Source organism: Xiphophorus hellerii, chromosome 14 (assembly GCF_003331165.1).
Source record: "Xiphophorus hellerii strain 12219 chromosome 14, Xiphophorus_hellerii-4.1, whole genome shotgun sequence".
Classification (NCBI taxonomy): Eukaryota; Metazoa; Chordata; class Actinopteri; order Cyprinodontiformes; family Poeciliidae; genus Xiphophorus; species Xiphophorus hellerii.
Genome location: NC_045685.1, coordinates 15,285,618 through 15,308,362, shown reverse-complemented (window position 1 = coordinate 15,308,362; position 22,745 = coordinate 15,285,618). Strand labels below are relative to the sequence as shown.

At 40.4% G+C, this 22,745-nt stretch overlaps 1 protein-coding gene across 13 annotated transcripts in view; it reads left to right on the top strand.

The window, feature by feature from the left end:
* LOC116732730 (adhesion G protein-coupled receptor L3) overlaps window positions 1–22,745 on the top strand; it is a 279,903-nt gene that overhangs the window by 211,966 nt on the left and 45,192 nt on the right. For all 13 annotated transcript variants that reach the window (XM_032583083.1, XM_032583084.1, XM_032583075.1 and 10 more), the window contains 4 exons: window positions 4,480–4,663; window positions 11,116–11,238; window positions 12,899–13,104; window positions 16,079–16,255. In XM_032583083.1, the coding sequence (XP_032438974.1) occupies window positions 4,480–4,663; window positions 11,116–11,238; window positions 12,899–13,104; window positions 16,079–16,255 (690 nt within the window). The remainder of the gene's footprint in view (window positions 1–4,479; window positions 4,664–11,115; window positions 11,239–12,898; window positions 13,105–16,078; window positions 16,256–22,745) is intronic.

The following is a 22,745-nucleotide window of genomic DNA, read 5'->3' as shown; positions in this document are numbered from 1 at the left end:
ATTTGCACAGACCAAGATGACTGAGGTGATGTCCTCCTACCCTCCAGCCCGCTCAGCTTTTCAAACAGAGTCTCTGAATATGCCCTTTTTCTGCTCTGATTGCAGTAAATATAATTTTAATATTATGAATAACCTGCAGCTATTCCATGTTGTAGGCAAAATAGATTAATCTGATGTGAGGTTTAGTGTAATTTGATCATAATCATGGATTTTCTCAATCTTTCTCACTTTGCTTTACCGTTCAATATCATAAAGACAAACTCATGTAGTTTGACATTGTAAATTATGTACAATGGTGTGTTGTGTCTCGGGTTCTGAATTTATTCAGGTCTTCAGATGTGAAAAAAAAAAAACGATTCAGCAGCTTTATTTATTAAATGTCTTTTAATAAACAAAGCTAAACCACAATGGCTCAGAGTGGGTGCATCATCTCACTTTTCTTTCTGTCCAAAAGTACAGGCTTAGTGACTGTAAATGCCCATATGGAGCATCTGAAACTGACAAGCTGACAATCTTTCTGTCTTAAGTCGACATGTAGGGTCCAATCAAAAATAACTACTCTTAATTATCTTTGAAATGTAATTGACCTTCCACTCTCACCTCATTCTTGCTCCAGGGGAAGGAACACTGCAATTTCAGTAACTCAATGCATTCAACTGGATTTAGACAACTTCTTACCGGCTTGGATCAGTTTAATTTGACTTAATTTGAATTAATTTAATCAATGAATTTGACTGTTTTGTTTTATGTTGGCTCTGAATCAGGCTGTGCATTTGGACATGAGTAAACCGGACTGAAGGGAACCTGTTTGTGCATTGAGATGACATTTGTTGTGAATTGGTGCTCTATGCAATACATAAAGGGATATGGATAGAAAAAAAATTGCTAATCAGAAATAGGTTTCATGCTTTGCCTTCAGAGAACAAAGCATTCTCATTCCCGCAAGGTAATTACATTTGCAGGCTTTTACCTTGCGAGATAGTTGTAGTTGCAGAACAAAACTCTAGTTCTGTTCTTGTTGTAGGCCTGAAGGCAAGCAGGATTTGACTACTAATGGCAAAGAATTAAATAGCTTCTTTTAGTGGTTTGTACACACATTTACACAAAAGGTATTGCAGCACTGCACAAGTAGATAAGCCACTCAGAGATAATCAACAAATAGAGAATGTATTTTTCACTAAGGATTATTTGGATTTTTTTTTTGTCATTTTACCATTGTCATAACACACCCAGAATGGGCAATATTGGACATTAATTATGCTAATTACATACAAGAAAGGAAGCATTTAATAGTTTGTGAAATCTCCCTATAAATAACAAAAACACTGAAGTAATGCTCCCATCAGGAAAGCTGAGTTGCAAATGACTTGGGATCCATTTTCTTATGATTTACTTTATGTTAAATAAGGCAAAGAAGACTTCTTTGTTCATAATAAAAACACAAATAACATTCACTGTAATTTACTGTTCTAAGGTGATTGATTAGCTAGAGTCCATTTATTTACTAGTTGACATCAGAAGCTGAATTTATCATGGCATAATAAGTTGGTCATGTATAAATTGGCTATATCTAAATAAATAAAAATGAATTTTACTTAGCATTATTAACCAATGTAAAAAATGATTCCTTATTTCTTTATGAGCTTCCATCATTTGTTTGCATGTTTTCCCCCTTACCAGTTTCTGACCTTCTTCCTTGTCCTTAGAGGGCGTTCATTGCTTACAATTTTTTCTTCTTTATACATCTCCTCTGTATGTGAAAATGGCAAAGTGGCAGTCCATCAGTCCTCACCCTGTGAAGAAACCATTATTTTTAGTGGTATGAGAACTAGGAAAAGAGAATCTTAAAGTCGTGAACAAAGGAAAGGGGAAGAAAAAAAATGTCAGCGCCTGAAGAAAAAGAGCTCCTTAATTGAGAGCGAATCAACCTCTGCTTCTAGCTGAATGTCAAAAGGTGTGATTGGAGATTGGGTGCTGATAATGAATAATTACATCAAAGATGATAGAATCCCCATGCATGTGGAGTAGGTTTTGCCGTGCACAGTCTGCTACGTTGTGCATGTTCTTGTGGAATAGCAGGTGGAGTGGTGTGTGCTCAGTCTTGCATCAGACTCTTATATTGCGTGAGTGGATATTGGAGACTCGGTTTGTGTTGAAAGTTGAAATTGAAGCTGGCGAATCATAAATTTAAAAACTACCCCATTTTTTTTGTCGCCCTACAGTCACACTGACTTAACCAAAATTAAAACATGATGCTGTAAAGTAGCTGCGTCATTTGCCCCCATTGTAGCCATTTATAATATTTAGCTATGTTACAGGCACATTAATATTAATTCCACCTGCTTTGTTTTTGTCAGTCTTGTTTTCAGCCATAATTTGGTAATTCAAAGGGTTTGTAGCTGTAATCCAAACAGAACCCTTGTTTTAATCTGGCACTTATTTGCAATAAATTGAATTACGTAACTTGAAGCTTTAGGATGAGTCATAGATATACGACTACTGTTAAAGTACTTGGTAATTAAAAATGTTGAGTTCCATGTCAAAAATGTTATTGGTAATGGTAGTTATCATGGTCATTAAACATAACAATTTGAAAATCCCTCTGCTTTTATGTTTTGCGACCTGATCAAGAACGCTGAAATAGACCTCATTACACTAAAGCATCAGTTTTCACAATCAAAAGCAGCTCATTTTTGCCAGTGGCAGAGAGCTTATGTTAAAATTAAAAGCTATTTTTTTCTCAATTTTACTCAAGTGCTGAAAAATACTTACCTAACCTCCAAAGTGAGTGAAAAGCCGCAATTAGCATGTTGACCCTATGGCTAAAAGTTAGCTTTCTTCAATTTCACTAAAGCAGTGTAACATTACAATACAATCCCATATTGCTAATAGGAATTACCTTGGTCAATGAGCATAACAGTCAGTAAATTTGATTTCCTGGCTTGCAACTGGAAAACAAATGGTGTTCCAATTATATATTATATATTAAATAAGCAAGGTTTTATTAATTCCACCAAAATTCTATTCTCCCTCTTGGCTGTTAAGTCTAAACAATAAACATGTTAAAGATTTGCTACGCAGCAATTTCGGATTTTATTTTTTTGCACAAAAGGTACAGTGCTTAAAAGTTGCTTGGTGTGAGATTTTCTAGTTTTTCATTAAAACGATCATTATGTCTGTTCACTAAAAGTTATTTATAAATCCAGTCCATACTTGTGTGAGTTGCAACAATGCAACATAGTAAAATCTGATTTGTCTCATAGGAGACATAAGTGTGATATCAAAACCAGATTATTTTAATCATCAGCTTTGTTAATTGCGACATGCTTCTAGCTATTACCTCAGTTTTATCCTGCCTTTACTTATTTATGCAACACTTAATGTAAGAATGCTCTGTGGATAAGTACAAAATACTGTACTCAAGACTCACAAAAAGATCTCCCTCGTCTTTACACTGTTTGATTCAGATCATAGTGAACATTATTACTGATTACTCCAATTTTTCATACATCTACTGTATAGGAATGGATGTTTTGGACAATTCTTGGCGATAATTTTCTTGAAAGGAAATGTTTCTACCAGTAACAACAGTAAACGTTCAAGTAATAATAATCTGTTTAACCACCAATTGTACTTTGAAGACTTAAAGAATAAATTTATTTCCAGGGGCTGCCGAGCTGAGCTTGGTCTTTGGAGTGTTTGTACCAGGAATGAATTGCTCTGCTTGACCAATTAGTATTCCATTCATAAATCTTGCCATTGGCATTTTTAAATCTTTAATGGCTCTTAATTTTTCATCTTGTCTTGGAGATGTTCACTCTTTTCCCCCTCCGTCTTTACTTATTTACTTCACCGCTGTTGTGTGCCGATTAACGAAGGCGTTAATAGTCCTTCACTTCTATTATTACTGTGCAGGAAAAAAAAAATCTGTATTAAATGGTTGCAGATAGTTGCTACCAGCAAAAGCTTTTTCCACCCACTGGATTGTCTTAATGTTGTTTTACTTTATTTATTTCAGTGCATTTGTGTGCTAAGGTTGTCTGCAGGGTGGAAGATCATTTATCACACCAATTAAAGACTTTAGCCTCAAGTCATGCAAGGACTGGCCTCTAGTCTTGTAAGCATTGGCTCTGATTCATTTACATGATTAATTCCTCTTGTAGATAAAAGGAAATGGCCACAAAAACAAAATAATACATTCAGTGTCATTACAAATTCAGGTGTTGCTGCCACTGGGTGACCATTCCACCCTGATACAAACACTTTGTAAATCAATCTGATATTTTATTTTCAAATGAAATAAAGGAAAAACAATCATCCATCCATCCTGCACGATTCCCACAGGATTGTGGGATTTGTTTTTCACTCACGAATTCCCTTTATTCTCCCTTAACTCATACCATTTACGAAATCACCATGTCAAGCAGCCTCAGTTTTTCTTTTTTTTTCTTCTTCTAAATAACTCTTTGGATTCCCCAGGCCATGGTGGAGACGGTCAACAATTTGCTGCAGCCACAGGCCCAGGCAGCGTGGAGGGAGCTGAGCACCGGGGAGCAGCTGAGAGCTGCCACCATGCTGCTGGACACGGTGGAGCAGGGGGCCTTCGTCCTGGCTGACAACCTGCTGAAGACGGACATTGTGCAGGAGAACACCGACAACATTCGTAAGAATATTCTGACCCTTTTAAATTACAGGGTGTTACAAAAGTAATTAAAGCTCTTATTTAGCTAAATTCCAGCCAAAAACGTCATTCTATTTAACTGGGATTTAACGTGACAGACCAACACAAACTGGCTCATTATGGTAAAGCTTAACAAAAACGATACAATGATGCAACAATAAAAAAATTGGCATATCCTCTTTAAAGCTACCTATGGTCAGCTTCCCATATATCTGAAGTTATCCAGAAAAGTGTAAGATCTTACTTAATTTTTTCACAAAATCTGTTCTTAATGACATTAAAAGGGCTTGTAATGAGTTGGAGGAAAAAGCAATGAAGATTTTTGTGCCTTATGGATAGAATCAACTCCAGATAAATTCAATGGAACTTTTGTCTTTAAGTTTACCAATGCTCAATATTTGAAATAGTCAAAGATCAGAATGCAAATAGTTGAACTATTAAATGTATTCCTGAATGTGCTTATAGACTTTTTCCTTGTTGTTTATGTTTTTGAAATCACTAATATTTCATATGTGTGACATCTTTCAGTGTTATTTTTGTCCAGATTACCCTTAAATCTCAAAATTGTTGTTTTACCTCACATTTATGCATTACTCTGTGTTGGTTGATCACACAAAACCTTTTTAAGAATTATTGAAAATACTGGCTATGTAAGAAAATGGGGAGAAAGCACAAATGATAGTTGTTTCTTTGCAGGGCATGAAAATAACACATTCACGGTAAATGTGCATAGACAAACTTTGACTCATTTTGCTTGGGGAAATTGTAATCCTTAGCCTCTGAGTTAAATATAGAAACAGAATACCGCTTTATTCTTATAAAAATGGCCACTTGGCATAAACACTCATTGTGTCTGACAGTTATCTTCCCTTGGAGCAAGTCTGTGTGATATTGTAATTCAGCAGTTGTTGTTACTGTGCCAGAATGTCCCCACAGCTTTCAGCTTGGTTTTATCTCAAAAGTCAAAAATAACTGACAACACATCCAACTCTCTTCCTTTACTACTACATGAGATGACAACAGGACTCTGCTGACCTTATACAAAATATATGACAATATTTGTCGCTGAAATGGAGGCGTCTAAACTTGCTCAGCTTCATTTCTCAGGTGCAAAGTTGTATGCTGGTTTCACCCGGAGTCTTGACGGCACATACCTACTGGAGCTTGTGTAAAACAATGACAAGCAGTCCAACTTATCCGAGTGCACTTTTCTTTTTCTTTTTTTTTTTTTAAAAAAAGGAAGCTCAGTCTGTTTTTTTTTTTATTCAAGCGGTGATTAAAATACTCCTAAAATTCTACTTTAAGTAGCCAATATTTCACCTGAATTTACTATGCGCAAGCAGAGAATATCACATATATCATATTGACACAGGATGTACAGTAGTTTCTTTTTTTCTTTTTACAGCCTCCTTATGCAGTTTGGAAAATTCTTCGATTCGATTTAACTAGTGTCCAGGTTGAAAAAAGAAAAATGAGAGTGGAAAAATAATTGTATTTCAAGACTTTATTTTCCATCCTGTTGTCAAAATATCAGTCAAGAACAGCCCTAAAAAGGACCAAGAATTCTGCAAACTGTGGAGGTTCCCAGTTTTTACAGCGGCTGTAACATTTAGGAACTCTGTTTTCAAAGATGTAGTGAAAGCTCAAAATCTGTGAAATTATTTTATTGAGCTCTATGCACATTTGTATGACACAATCATTACTGGTTTCAAATGTGACCTTAACAGTTTAACATCATAAGCACACCATGTTTACATGACAATCCTAATTTGCTTATTATTGTAAGCACAGCAATTGAAAAACCCAAGTAATTTGAATATCAATGTTCATATTGTTATTCTTGAATAAAACTCCTAAAGCAAAGTACAAATCTATAAACAAACGTCATATATGCTCTAAATGGCTAACCTCGGACATGGATGCATACATTGACATAAGTTAATTTCTCATTCACATTTACATTCAATAATGGAGCAAAAACACAGACTAATGTCAAACAGACATCTAACGTGATTATCGTAATTGTTGAGAGAGTGCAGGGAGACTGGATACATCCTGTATAAGCACCGGGGAGTAAATTATCCTCTTAACCTGCACAGAAAGTCATTTTTCACTTATAAAGTGGACTTCTTTTCACCAGTATGACTCTCAAACAAAAACAAGAACAAGCATTTCAGTAGCAAGCCATTTGGTTTCATCATTCCAGCTTGGTTTTGCTCTTTTCCGCCCTGCATCCGAGTTGTCCCTGCCCTCACCCGTCTCTCTCGTCATACAGAGGCCACGGTTTCTCCGTGCAGCTATCGATCCAGGGGCCACTCTCGTATTGATGACGGCACTTTCTGAGCCACTAGATCAAGTGTGAAGGTCACTGGACTAACTCTCCTCTGCAGCTGGAGGTTAAGATCTATGGGACTAGTCTCAGCCGATAGCGTTCAGCTGTAAACTGGCATTTATCTTGTCTGATAGCGTTTAAATTTATGTCAGTTATTAGGCAGAATTAACCGCCGCTCGTGAAGATCAGGGATCAGTGCTCATTATTCAGAGTATAAATACCAGGCGAGCCCAGATAATGAAACTCGTGTCATTACTGTTTTCCCTAGTGGGGTAATCCAAACCTAGAAACACAGGTTGTTGAAATTTTGAATTATATGTGCTATTTTAAAGTGGGGAGCAAAACATTTTTTGTCAGTCTGAAGTTAGTGGGGCAAGGGAATAAAAAAAACAAAAAAAACAGCGTCATGATGAATAACCCTCTACTCCTAACATGCTGGATTTTTTTTTTCTTTTTTGAAAAACATATTCTTGCTTCCATGGCAACCTAAAAATATAGGTCTACTTACTTAAAAGGAAGCAGGCGTTGGGAGAATTAATAAAAAAGGGGTTTTATTGTATCTGGCACACAATTCATCTGGGTATTAAGGAGATTCTGAGCTCGTTTAGAAGGAGGGGAAAGGAGTAGCGGGGGGGACTAGGCGATGCTGTGCAGCCCAGACTTTATAGCACGCTGTGGTATTCTGGTTAATTATGTGCTGGTGACATGTTTACTAGGCCTTATCTCTCTGTTTGCTTGGCTTATTTTATTTTATTTTTTCAGCCGCTCAACTCCTGTAATCCTTCACGTCACTGAGGGGTGTTAAATGAGAACGACGACGAAACCCTGTTTTTTTTTATTTATTTATTTGTTTTCAGCCCCGTTAATCACTGCACCAGCTAATGATTGATCCTGCACTTTGAAATCCTTGTGATGTGGAAAGCTTTAGCGTGTGCAGATGTGCTATATCCCTGACATGTTTGCATCGGTGTTGGAGTGAGTGAGGGTTTCAAAGGGATCCTTATGGTTGCAGACAAGCTGATTATGAAATGTTTTTTTTCTTTCTTTCCTGCACGTTATGTTGCATTTTAAAAGCACTCGCACTGGCAAACTTTTCTACTTTTTCAATTAGCAGCCACAGACTTGTATGTGTATTGTTCTGTTTTAATGTGATGAACAAACACAAAGCAGTGCATATTTATAATGTAGAACTAAAACTATACATGGTTTTGGACATTTTTTAGGAATAAAATTCTAAAACTTGCAACCTGGTTATGAATTCCGCCTCTAGTGGCGGAAATTTTTTGAGGGTACCTTATTTTATTTAAAGCTTCTTCTGCCACGGTGTCTATGTTTGTGTTTACACTTCGCAGCCAGTGTGCCCATGGAGTGCCCTGTCTGTGGCTAAGTTTGCTTCGCTCCCTCCTTGATAATCTCATGAACAGATTTCTGCTGATTAGCCGTGTTATTCAAACCCTGCTTTGAAGGTATAGCCCTTGGGTCCAGCAACTCCTATGGCATCAAAGAAATTCCCCAGAGCCTGTCGTAAGCTCTTTTACACAGCCACGCAGGGAAAAAGAGAGAGCGCAGAGAGGGAGAAGAAAAATGCTTCCTTTATTCCAAAGGCAGACTTGGAATCCAGGGAATGCTGCGCTATCTGGGGTATTGTCTTAGCTAAGTTGAATAGGAATGTATCAAAAACCCTCTGGCCTTTAGAAAACCACGAGAGAATACTAATACAAAAGATTTTTTTTTTTTAAATAGAAAAGATGGAACGCCATGGTATGAAAACAGATACAAAGGGAGGATTAAATGTGCCCTCGCTGCAGCCCTCTGTTGGCTCTAACCTTTATCAAAGTCAGTGTGTCACGGCGACATCAGATCACCAGCTGAATTCGTTATCGGATTTAATTAAGTTTCTTTCTCTTACTCTTGTTCGGGCTGTGTTTCAAGATGAGAGTCCCCACTTCAGACTAATCAGGCAGCTTTACTGTCGCTGCAACAATGACTGAATCTCCTGCGCTGGTTTTAATGTTCTTGCTGCTCAGATCAGCAGGAATATTGAAACATGTTGCTGGCAATGCTGTGGTTGACGTCTGTTTGTTTAATCCCGGAGTGATTATCTAAAATGTACGTAGACCCCTTAACCCTGCTCCTATTGTATCTGTAGCCATATTGAGATGTAAAGTAGGGTCCCACTTTTTGGCTGAAGTAGCTAACGTTTGTCTTCAAATACAACAAAGGATATGTAAAAGGCAAGTAAAAATAAATATGATATTCAAAGGAATTTAGTGCCAAACCAATCATTAGACGGGCTGCATCGTAATTACTTAGCTTAGAGTCACTACAAATTTAGTTTGCCAGAAAAATGTCATGATCAGTAAGAAAATAAAAAATAACACAGATCAATTCCTCTGAGTTTGAAAAAGGTGAACTCCTCTTTCTGGGAGGTGTTGAGGAGGCATCCTTATCTGAGGCACCTCGGATGACCCCTCTTCAACATTTCTGTAACATTACTCATCACCTTTAAACTGTGCTTGTTGAACACTAGTGCTAATAATTTTTGACCAGACACGTAAGGAAAATTGATCTAAGATATTAGATCTACATGTTTTAGAGTAAAAACATGTTTATCTTTATGTTTTTTTCTTCTATCAATCAATTGATCATTGGTTTTATCCCTTTAATCAGAGGCATTCTGACATTTAGGGTGCCAAAACTTCATAACCACTGGTGTTATGACCACTACATAACATCGGTGGTCACTGTATTGCTAGCTTAAGTCAAATATATCTTAATATAATAACTATAATATAATAACACAGAATAGGCTCCTGGTTGCTAACAGAAGTCTTTTGACAAAGGAAATATTTGAACCATAAATTTGAAGTTTGCTTCAGACACAACAGCTGTTGAGAAGCTATAAAAGCTGCTCTTCATCTACTGCCTATATCGCTCGCTGTCTCGGTTCATAATGAGAAGAATCATTTCATAATATCAGGGATTTCTTTTTTATGTATCACTAATGTCACTATTGCATTTAGAAGTCAGTTTTCCTAAAGAAAGACATTATCAGTAACAGTAACAATCCCTGTAGTCTTTGTTGGAAAGCTAGACTACAAAGATACAACACTCAGAAAAGTGCCATGATGAATAATTGTTGGAGATGTAGAGTTTTTTTGAATCTGACAATACTGGAGATGTGTTTGAACCTTTCCCGGTTGCTGCTGTTGTGTATAGCTTTTAATCCCCATATACATGTATATAGAGATATTATTTCATAGACAAAGTAAAATGCAAGCAGTTGCAATCAGAGGTTTACATTTACTTATTGGGATAAATGTTAAAGGTGCATAGCTATGACTTTTTGTAACTTTTTGGAGATTGGCTCTTTTCTATAATTAAAAATTTTACATATAGGTTAAAAAATACACAAGTACACCGAGAAATGTATGTATAAAATTCCCTGAGCAAGTTCCATCTCAACCACAAATGCTTTGAATCATTTTGCGACATAAATACTCAGTTATGTGCTGGTTGTAACCATCTAGATGTGGATTTGAGGTAAAGTTGATATTTGAAGGTTTTCTTTCTTTGTTTTTCTTAACTCTACTTTGCGTAGAATGAATGTACTAGTATCTCTGATAGCTAAACAGTTGTGAAGCATGATACTGCCACTATCATCCAGAAAGCCCCTGGAGCTTAATCTTTTATTTCTATCAATTCTGATAAATGGGCTCAAATATCCAGTCAAATACTGGATATTTATAAAAGCTTGTGATGCAACCTTTTATACCAGAAGGTTGCAAATAGCTATAAAATGTGTGCAATTGAGATGGAACTTGCTAACAGACAACAAAATTATTTCCCAGTATTTTTCATTCCAAACTTAATAAAAGAAGTGTCTAAACGGCATGATTAAACATGAGGAATGTATGTGACTGCTTGTTTTAGCTCATAATCACTCAAATTACCTCTGGGAGTCTAAAGTTTGTCTTCAAAATATCAATTTTAACTGTGAAATCCACAAATTTGAAAGGACATGACCTCTGTGTTCTCAGAGGAACCTCAGGCTTTTATTGATTCCTCAAAGTTTTGTCGGGTTTCTTCTGCTTGCATGCAGAGCTGGAGGTGGCGAGGATGAGCACAGATGGGAATTTGCCTGATCTGAAGTTTCCACAAACTGGAGGGCAAGGCAACTCAATCCACCTGTCAGCCAACACACTAAAGCAGCACGGGAGAAACGGTAACATGTCAGATTTTCCACTGGTGTGCATAAGTTTGGATTTCTATTGTGCAACTTCAGCTAGAGGACAATTCACAGGACTAAATGAACAAAGTATAGCGGAAATAGGGTTTGCAACACTTTGATTATGACATCATATTGTTTCTTTGCTTTCCAGTAATTTTATTTCTAACATCTTTTAGTTTCTTGTTATTTCCTTGGTATTTCAGCAGCATTCTGCATTACATGTATTTATAAACCTGTCCTTTACACTCTAAACAAGGTTGAGTTAAAAACAATACCTAAGCGCTCTCCTTGTGCAGATACTGCCAGCTCAATCAAATCAGGACAGAGGGCGTAGCAGTGCTGGCTGTCTCTCAGCTGGACGCCTGTGTCTGTGTCCAGCCGTGCACAGGTAGATCAGGACAGCAGGGTAGCGAACATTCCTCCATCATCCAGGGCTACGGCACCCAAATTGTTTCCCTTTTCATTGGAGTGAGTGATCTCGATCGCAGCGGGAGGGGGCTTTCCTTTGATATCTGTGCTCAAACGTAAAAATCGCAGGAGGCGAAGATGGAGGCAAAGAGAGAGAAGGAAATTATTAACAAGAAAAAATTGAAGAAAACATATTTACTGATGCTTTTGAAGAATGCTTGGAGACATCCTTTTAATGTTAAATTTGAAGAAATGTTTGGTGATTTGTTGAAGTTTCTCTTTTTTCTCAGAAAGGTTTTGAGTGATTCCTTTTTTTTAAGTTTTAAATAAGGAAACATTTTATTGTTCATTCTGCTGTTGTCAATCTTAGTGTTATTCCAATATGTAAAATGCATATGTCAGTTAAAGGTGGTGTAAACCGTGAATGACATAATTAGAATTTATATGTATTATCAAATCAGACAAATAAAAAAGAATATTTTATATAAATATGTGATGATATTGCCTACATAATTACAGGGAAGATGGTCTCTGACATGCTTCACAAAGAGTGTGAGCCACAAAAGGTCACTGCTAAATGAGTTTGGTGTGTAGAGTGTGTATTGAAGTATATTTATGAAAAGTTCAGTGGAAGAAAAAAGTCCTAAAAATTCATGCACTAACCTCAGAAAAAAAACCTCTGTGTTGAGATGACTGTGTCATCTCCTGGTGTTTGTCCATTGTATTTGATCAAATCCAAAGTCAGCACTTCATACTTCCCTCTGTTTACAAACATTATGAAGCCGCTTAAAGCTTAATGTTGGGTTTAATGAAAATGATATCAAAGTAGCTGGCCACTTCACTGGCCTGACATAAACCCCAACTGTTGAGTTTATTCAAGAAAAAAGATTAATGCAGAAACTCCTTATATTGGGATTTCAACCCTGGACCAGAAAGTTAAAGTTTATAAACTGACAAAGAACAGATTTAATAGAACTCTGTTTGTTCCTGCACCTGAAACTCTGCTCCATATATTTTCAAAGTGGCAGGAAATTAAAAAACCTCAGGCAGTAGCAACTGTTTTTTGACCAAAAGAGGTTTTAGTTTTGTAATTTAAAACAACCCTGCAAAGAACTAAAGCATCCCTTCATGTTCTCACTACTAAAAAGGGAACAGAGCAGACAGGAATCTTGAGGAAATACTTGCACAGACGTAAACACTGCAGTTCATCCTTTGTGAAATATTTATGGTAACTTTTCTCTTGCAGGTGAAATTCGAATAGCGTTTGTCCTGTACAAACACATCGGCGTTTACCTTTCCACGGAGAACGCCAGTATGAAGTTGGGCAGCGAAGCTCTGGCTACCAATTACTCCGTGATTGTCAACTCTGCCGTTATCACAGCTGCCATCAACAAGGACTCTAACAAAGTCTATCTCTCTGACCCTGTCATTTTTACCATCAGGCATCTGCAGGTAATTTTCTCGTCCTGTATCTGTGTCTGCGTGTGTTTGGACCTGAGGGGAGAGGGATTTGTTTTTACTTAGATGTCAGCGCCTCGGCATTTAATGTGCTCTTTGTCTCTTTCCATTTGTTTACACAGAGAGCACACTTACTTTGGCGCCTTCTTGATAGAACCTTTCATCATCATTTTCTCTCTCCCTGAAGCGCATCGTAAATGTGTAAATCCCTTCTTAAGACAGTAAAAATAAGTAAATATGAAAATGTCTTATTCATGGGTAGGTGTGACATATTAAATTGCCACAAACGACGTTGCTCACGAGGGAGGCACGCTGTTGTTCATTGGCTTGAACACCAGCTTGATCTTGTGAGCAAATATCAGCCGCATTCAGCCTCACTAGAGGCTGCTTAGTCATCGTGGGGCGCCATGACTTCTCCCTCCTGACTCCATTTTCTTCTCCACACTCTACCACCCTCAAAATACCCCTGTTTTGTCTACAAACAGCGCCTTCAGCGATTATCTGAGTTGTTGAACAGCCATAAGAGAGCAGCAGCAGTGGTTTTGTGTGTTGAAAGAATGCATACAGCAGCAGAAAAATGAGAAGAGAGCAGAAGGATGACGATGAGTAAAAGGACTATAGCTCAAGGATGTTAAAATTAAATGGTGGGAAAATGTCAGGGGGATGATGTCAGAGCAGCTGTTGCTCTGACTCACCTGCCCTAGAAGAAAATTGTAATTCCAAGACTAATTTTACTATTAGTCTGATGTTGGGGTACGTTTCCAGTCTCTTTATGCAGGGATCAAGTAATTTTAATAAGATGCTGCCCTTTTGCTAACCCTCACACAGCTTGTAAAACAGAAATGTACCAAGAAAGTGTAGCTACATTTTTATTTTTTTTTAGACAGAAACATATGAAGACACAATCATAAGGTAGATATTGTGCATACAACTTTCTTATACGCGCATTCACTTAGTAATCAGAATATCCTAACATTTCTTAGTTAGTTAAGTAAGCCTTATTAGATGCAGCAAAATCTGGATGTTAGACAGAACAGATAAAAGGGACCCTAATGTGTACCCAAGATAAGGTGTGGAAATATGGCAATAACTTTTTTTTTTTTTGGATAATCTTTAGATTTTGACAATGTGTTGCATTTCACAAAACTGATTTTAGATTGATCAAGTATTTCCAACATGTAAATATAAATTAATCAAAAGACAAAATTAAATAAAACAAGATATAAATCCCAAAGACGAGTAGAATGATCCTTTTACTTGTTTACGCCAGTTTTAGTCATTAAATGTACAGTTCATCATCAATACAACATAGTGAACAACTATTATCAAAGGTGCTGTAACTAACTTTTATAAAAGAAAAATATGTTTTTTACATTGTTTTAACTGTCACCATGTAGACACAGCATGGTATGAGACAGATAATCTGTGAAAAGAGTGATCTCCTATTATTGCGGTCTTACGAAATACACCGCTCCCGACCAAAAACAACCAATCAGAGCCAGGAGGAGGGTCTTAATGCCGTCACTCAATGTCACATACTCACTGCTAAATGGGCTTATGGCAGAGAAACAACTTACAGGCACAGGGAACCCATTCATCCACAGTCATCGGTGCCCATGCTAACAAGCGTAGCATTCACAACAGTATCTGCTGATGGGGAAAAGCTGTAGCAGTAGAGAGCAAGGCGGGAGGCTGGTGAGCAATGCCATACGAGATTGTAATTGACAAGCACTAAGACCCGCCTCCCTATGATTAAATGATCATAGTTTGTTAAATTTTGCTAATTGACTGAGTGTGTGAATTTAGCCAGAATATCTGGTGTAAATTTGGTGCTAACTTTAATCAGTGTGAGCAGAATTTTTTTAAAAGGCAACAAAAGCAGAAATGTGGCTATAAATAAGTATAAATAGCTTTTGACATTTGATTACAATCCTAAATTAATGTTAAATCTTACTAACTTATGCTGTCGCTAAGCAGGTAGCTTACATGCAATATTGGCTTCCACTCCAAATTAGATGTAATTAATGTTCATATTTAGCATCATTGGGTATGGCTGTGTCTTGGGGTGGTTTACTATCCTGCTGCCTTCCTGTTTAACCATGAGGTTTTGGTCTGCTGGTCTTCGGGGATGATTATGTGTCCTCTAGTTATTGTTTCGCTTCCCTGCCTTCCCATTTAACGGGCCCAATTAAAGCCATTAATGGTGACGGAGGGTCATCCTATCTCCTTGCAGTGAAGTAGTTTTCACAAGGTGTTGAACGTGTGAAGGGTAAATGCAATCAGTGGAAAACTTGCATTCACAGAGGATAAACCTTATTAGACTAATTACCATAGAACAAAAGTGAAACCAGGAGAAAATAAAAACCTCAGATAGTCACAACGTTTACAGTACAAAGGGAGATATGTTTAACCTTGAGTGCTGAGAGTCACTAAAGAAAAGGTGGGTGTACTTGCTTTATTTCTGCAGCTACAGTGCAAAGGACAATTGGACTCGAGAGGGAACGACTCTCAGTGCATCTATTTATCAGCACTTACATTTTGTTGTGTTATTACGCCGTTGTGTTGTGGATGACTTTTATAAAATGGCGAGCAAGATAGCAGGGAGGCTCGCTTGTCATTAGGGCAGCAGCCCAGCACAGACGGCTGCGGTGCCTATTAAACAGTGGGACAGTCCATTGTCATGCAGCGAGAGTTAAAGAGAAAGGTCAAAAAACACAATGAAAAACAGGCATGAGGCTGCTTGATGCTTCCTGACAGCGAAGGCACCTGCTATTCAGTCAGAATGGATGCGAAATGCAGTGGGGATAAATTAATCTTTTTTTTTTTCTTTTTTGGTGGATTTTTATTGTGCAAACAAAAGAAACCAAACATGAATCTGGTGTGATTACTTTCAGACACCTGCGTTTCAAACAGTGAGTGGGCATGTTGATTCTGCTCATTTATTATTATTTCTTTCTTTGTCCAACAGCAGTCTGAGGAAAACTTCAACCCCAACTGCTCGTTCTGGAGTTACTCCAAGCGCACCATGATCGGTTACTGGTCGACGCAGGACTGCCGCTTGCTGAGCACCAACAGGACACACACCACATGTTCTTGTACTCATCTCACCAATTTTGCAGTCCTGATGGCCCATGTTGATGTTAAGGTAAAGCATTTGGGGGGTGTTTAAAGTTTCTATCCCTAAAACAAGGTTCCTACGTTGTCTAGAAAAGTATAAATTTTGATTTTAGTATTTTTCCAATCTGGATAAGAATGGAGAAAGAGAAAAAAAATCTACATATAATAAATAATAACTCCAGACTTTATTCTCTATCCCATGGTCAAAAATTTGTTTGCTGTCATTTTATGCCGTTCCTTCTTCTTTTCTTCCTGGCCTACATCTCATCACCATCCTAAAAGAATGGCCTAAGTCATTATTTTGCCAAAAGTGATTTTGGCAAAAAAAAAACACCACCTCTTTCTTTCCAAAAGTTGTTTTAGGCAAATTAAATCACTTTTGGCACTTAGGTCGATATTTTAGGGAGGTGATAATGTGTAGCTTTCCTTTCCCCCTCATGCCCTTTTTTTCCTCTAAGGCATTTATTCTTTTTTTCTTGTCTCCTGACCTTTCCTCATTGTACCCAACTTCTTTTCATGTGTCCTAACCTTATTTCCTCCACAAGTTATTCTTACATTTCTTTTCTCTTTTGTGTCCTACTTTCCACTCCTTCCTTTCTCCATTTCCTTCCTTCTTTACTTTCTTTGCCATCCTTTTAAACCTTGAGTTCTTCTTTCATCCTGTCTGTCCTTTCTCTATTTTTTTCTTTCCTTGTGTCCTTCCTTTTCTTTCCCTTTCTTTTGTCCTTCTGTCTTTGCTTATTTGTTTCCGTCCCTTTTCCCGACCCTGATCCTTTCTTTTCCCCATTGTTTCCTTTTGTCTTTCACCCTGTGCCTTTCCATCTTTCTTTTATCCGTGCCTTACTTCCTGTCTTCATTCCTTGTGTTTCTTCCTTTTTCGTTTCTTTTTTTCTTGTCCTCATTCCTCGTCTTTCCTTACTTCTCTCCTTCTTATCTCCCGTCTTCTAGCGTCGGTTTTTCCAGGTTCCATATTTAAAGTTAATGCTAGAGTAGAAATATATATTTTTTGTAACTTCATAGTAAACTTTAGCATTTTAGTTTTTAAACATATTATAAAGCCCTGAGAAAAATATTTAATTTTTACTTGGAAAAATATGAAAATGTGCAGGGCCCCTGTTTTTTGTATGCAACATAGAAGGTAGGATCAAGCAAAAAGCTTCATTTTAAGTTAGTCTCTTCAGAAAGTCTACTATTACTTGACTTAATGCTTTGTTTTTGATTCTATGTTGCATTGTGTTTCTGTGTTTGTAATGATGTAAAGCACTTTGAAATGCCTTGCTGCTGAAATGTGCTATACAAATAAAATTTGATTGATTGATTGATTGATTGATAGATATTATTGGTCAACGGAGGATTAGTGGGGGCAGCTTCTCCGTCTTTGTTTGAAGTGCAAAAAAAGTAGCTACAAGTCCTGCATTGCAAAATGTGTGACGGAGTGTTGTTAATTAAAGGAAGAAAACGTCTGGACTCTCCTCCATGGGCTGCCACCTTATCGTGGTGGAGGGGTTTGAGTGTCCCAATGATCCTAGGAGCTATGCTGTCTGGGGCTTCATGCCCCTGGTAGGGTCACCCAAGGCAGACAGGTCCTAGGTGAGGGACCAGACAAAGAGCAGCCCAAAGACCCCAATGATGAAGGAAAACTTTGGACTTGGTGTTCCCTCGCCCGGACGCGGGTCACCGGGGCCCCACTCTGGAGCCAGGCCTGGAGGGGGGGCACGATGGCGAGCGTCTGGTGGCCGGGCTTTTACCCATGGAGCCCGGCCGGGCTCAGCCCGAAGAGGAAACATGGGCCCCCCCTCCCATGGGCCCACCACCCGTGGGAGGGGCCAAAGGGGTCGGGTGCAGTGTGGGATGGGTGGCAGCAGAGGGAGGGGACCCTGGCGGTCCGATCCTCGGTTGCAGAAACTGGCTCTTGGGACGTGGAATGTCACCTCTCTGGTGGGGAAGGAGCCGGAGCTAGTGCGTGAGGTCGAGAGGTTCCGGCTAGAAATAGTCGGTCTCACCTCGACGCACGGCTCTGGTTCTGGAACCAGTCTCCTTGAGAGGGGCTGGACATACTTCCACTCTGGAGTTGCCCAAGGTGAGAGGCGTCGGGCAGGAGTGGGCATACTTGTTGCTCCCCATCTCGGCGCCTGTACGTTGGGGTTTACCCCGGTGAACGAGAGGGTAGCATCCCTCCGCCTACGGGTGGGGGGACGGGTTCTGACTGTCGTTTGTGCTTACGGGCCGAACGACAGTTCAGATTACCCACCCTTTTTGGAGTCCTTAGAGGGGGTACTGGAGAGTGCTCCTCCTGGGGACTCCCTTGTTCTGCTGGGGGACTTCAACGCTCACGTGGGCAATGACAGTGAGACCTGGAGGGGCGTGGTTGGGAGGAACGGCCCGCCCGACCTGAACTCGAGCGGTGTTCTGTTGCTGGACTTCTGTGCTCGCCATGGATTGTCCATAACGAACACCATGTTCAAGCATAAGGGTGTCCATATGTGCACTTGGCACCAGGACACCCTAGGCCGCAGTTCGATGATCGACTTTGTCATCGTTTCATCGGATCTGCGGCCGTATGTCTTGGACACTCGGGTGAAGAGAGGTGCGGAGCTGTCCACTGACCACTACCTGGTGGTGAGTTGGCTCCGGTGGTGGGGGCGAAAGCCGGTCAGACCTGGCAGGCCCAAACGTGTTGTGAGGGTCTGCTGGGAACGTCTGGCGGAATCCCCTGTGAGACGGAGCTTTAACTCCCATCTCCGGCAAAACTTCGAACACGTCCCGGGGGAGGTGGGGGACATGGAGTCTGAGTGGACCGTGTTCCGTGCCTCCATTGTCGAGGCGGCCGATCGGAGCTGTGGCCGCAAGGTTGTCGGTGCCTGTCGCGGCGGCAACCCTCGAACCCGCTGGTGGACACCTTCGGTGAGGGATGCCGTCAGGCTGAAGAAGGAGTCCTATCGGGCCTTTTTGGCCTGTGGGACTCCGGAAGCAGCTGATGGGTACCGGCGGGCGAAGCGGCATGGCAGACTGGGGTGGTGGTCCCCCTGTTCAAAAAGGGGGACCGGAGGGTGTGCTCCAATTATAGAGGGGTCACACTCTTAAGCCTCCCTGGCAAGGTCTATTCAGGGGTCCTGGAGAGGAGGGTCCGTCGGATAGTCGAACCTCGGATTCAGGAAGAGCAGTGTGGTTTTCGTCCTGGTCGTGGAACGCTGGACCAGCTCTACACCCTCGGCAGGGTCCTGGAGGGTGCATGGGAGTTCGCCCAACCAGTCTACATGTGTTTTGTGGACCTGGAGAAGGCGTTCGACCGTGTCCCTCGGGGAGCCCTGTGGGGGGTTCTCCGGGAGTATGGGGTACCGGGCCCTTTGATACGGGCTGTCAGGTCCCTGTATGACCGGTGTCAGAGTCTGGTCCGCATTGCCGGCAGTAAGTCGGGCTCGTTTCCGGTGAGAGTTGGACTCCGCCAGGGCTGCCCTTTGTCACCGATTCTGTTCATCACTTTCATGGACAGAATTTCTAGGCGCAGCCAAGGTGTTGAGGGGATCCGATTTGGTGGCCTTAGGATCTCATCTCTGCTTTTTGCAGACGATGTGGTCCTTTTGGCTTCATCAGATCGTGATCTGCAGCTCTCGCTGGAGCGGTTCGCAGCCGAGTGTGACGCGGCCGGGATGAGGATCAGTGCCTCCAAATCCGAGGCCATGGTCTTGAGCCGGAAAAGGGTAGAGTGCCTTCTCCGGGTCAGGGGGGGTGTCCTGCCCCAAGTGGAGGAGTTTAAGTATCTCGGGATCTTGTTCACGAATGGGGGAAGAAGGGAGCGGGAGATCGACAGGCGGATTGGCGCAGCGTCTGCTGTCAAGCGGGCGCTGTACCGGTCCGTCGTGGTGAAGAGAGAGCTGAGCCAAAAAGCGAAGCTCTCGATTTACCGGTCGATCTACGTTCCCACCCTCATCTATGGTCATGAGCTTTGGGTCATGACCGAAAGAACGAGATCGCGGATACAAGCGGCCGAAATGGGTTTTCTCCGTAGGGTGGCTGGGCTCTCCCTTAGAGATAGGGTGAGAAGCTCAGTCATCCGGGAGGGACTCAGAGTAGAGCCGCTGCTCCTTCACATCGAGAGGAGCCAGTTGAGGTGGCTCGGGCATCTGGTCAGGATGCCTCCTAGACGCCTCCCTGGTGAGGTGTTCCGGGCACGTCCCACCGGGAGGAGGCCCCGGGGAAGACCCAGGACACGCTGGAGGGACTATGTCTCTCGGCTGGCCTGGGAACGCCTCGGGATTCCCCCGGAGGAGCTAGAAGAAGTGGCTGGGGAGAGGGAAGTCTGGGCCTCCCTTCTGAAGCTGCTACCCCCGCGACCCGACCTCGGATAAGCGGAAGAAGATGGATGGATGGATGGATGGATGAACGTCTGGACAAGAATGGTGTGTGTTTCAGGTTGTTTAAGAGCTATTTTTCCTGTGAAATTCAGGTGTGAACATAGGTGACAATCAGCTTGTTATAAACACAGGAAGCAGAGAAAAGCAGCCTTCCTTTCTCTTGCCAATTTCAAGAAACAAGGTAGTGACTAATTTTCAGAGAAAATCTCAAAAGTTAACTTTTTTTGCTACCTTGTTTTGTTTGTGAAAAAAGTGACATATTCATCTGGTGCTTTTTTTCTGCCATTTTGTTCTCAAGATTTTTGGCGGAATCCAGTTTAACCCATTGCCGCTCTTTCTTACCTCTGAAGGCTACATTTTTAAGGCGACGTGGTGTCGCAACATTTCTGTAGAGTAGGAGGCGATGGAGACTTTTTAGATGACTCTTAGAATGGAAGAGTAGGATCTGTGCTTGCAAATACGGTACACTTACAAAGTCAAATAAAAACATTTCTTAGCATTTTTGGCGACACATTATCCTTCATTAATGGGGGCTGAATCCCTGTGCACACCACACCAGTTTTTTGTGGTGAAAATTAAAAACCTTTTATCATTTACTTTCACTTTATAATTATGTGCTACTTTGTGTCGATTTACTACAAATAATCCCAATAAAATACAGCTTCTAACATGAGAAAATGTTTGAGAAGTAGGCTACCTTGCAACATACTGTTAAAGACTCTTTCTTTGATAGAAGTGAAGCTCACATGCAGTTTCCATCAAGTGAAAAGTGTAAAATGTCAGAGAGGTTGATTGTAAATATATCTGAGTGGATAAATTAGGTGGAAAAAGCAAAGAAAGTCATTGGTCATGGGGGAATTTCTAATCTCACATGGACAGATGACTTAATTGTTTTTGTCACTGGAGATTTGAAGAGCTCAACCGCTGATGGAGCAGAGCAGCCTATTGGATCTGTCATGGCATCTGTCTCACCAGGGCATCTTTTCTGAATCAATTGGAGAAAAAGAGATACTCTCTGTGAGAGATGTCCCACCTGGCCCCAGTCCACAAAATCACTGGCCTTGTTTTTTTGTTGTTGTTGTTTTTTTTTTTACCTGTCTTCTCTCCAATCTGGCTTTTTTGTCTCTTTCGATTGTCTTTCTCTCAAAACTATGCACAAATAAAAGACAAAATAATATGCATGCAATCTTCCTTCCCAGTACCCGCAAAACCCTCTGTTCTCCTTGTGGGTGGGGCGGCTGCAAAGAGCCACTGTTTGTCACTCAGCAGCATGACTTCTGGACCCACTAAGCTCCCTGCAGGGCTGAAGTCGAGTCTGGAATAGTGAGGCAGCGATGAAGAATGGGAGCCTTCACACGATGAAAGCAGAGCAGGGCAAAAAAAATAGGGGGAAGCAGTAAAAGAGCTCTTTGAGTTAAGCCAATCCCCCCAACATTTTGAAAAGCCTCGCTAGCTTGTGCCACTACATTCACCAGAGAAAAGTGGACAGTGGTTGCACCCCAATTCTGAGTGATATTTTTCCCTTCTTGTCTTTTCTATTTCGTTATCTTTTCTACCTTGTCGTTATAAAAGACAGCTCATAGGAAACTGCCACTAAATGGGGGCTTTGGAGGCTTTTTATTTGACAAACTGTCACCATGCTTGATCTAAAAGCACAGCGAATGGAGAGAAAATAGATGTATGCGTCTGTGTTTCTTGGAAATAGTGCCAGATAAAGAAATCTTATGAACCGAAGAGGCTATCGGTTTTTTTTGTATCCATGGCAGCAGAAAACAGCAAGTTCAGCTACTGCATTGTTATTACTCATAACCCTCAGAGCTACCAATTATCTTTTAGCATTGTTTATTTATTTGAAAAGTTGTAATTGCTTTTTTTTCACTCTGGACTGAGTCCAGTATTACAGTCATTATCAATCTTGTTTCATGGGGTGATAACTTTTGTGGCAAATGAGGAAAAATTGACCAACATGTTGAAAGATTTTCCTGTTGGTGAACTTTTCTGTAGTGCCACAGCTTTAACATCAAATTATGAGAGCATTCAGTGTTCCCATATATTCCATAGAGATTGGAGAATCCAAAACAATCTCTACATTGTCATCACAGACATTTTATCCTACAGAAGTATTTTAATGATGCAAAATCCAATGGGTTCACTGTGGTGACT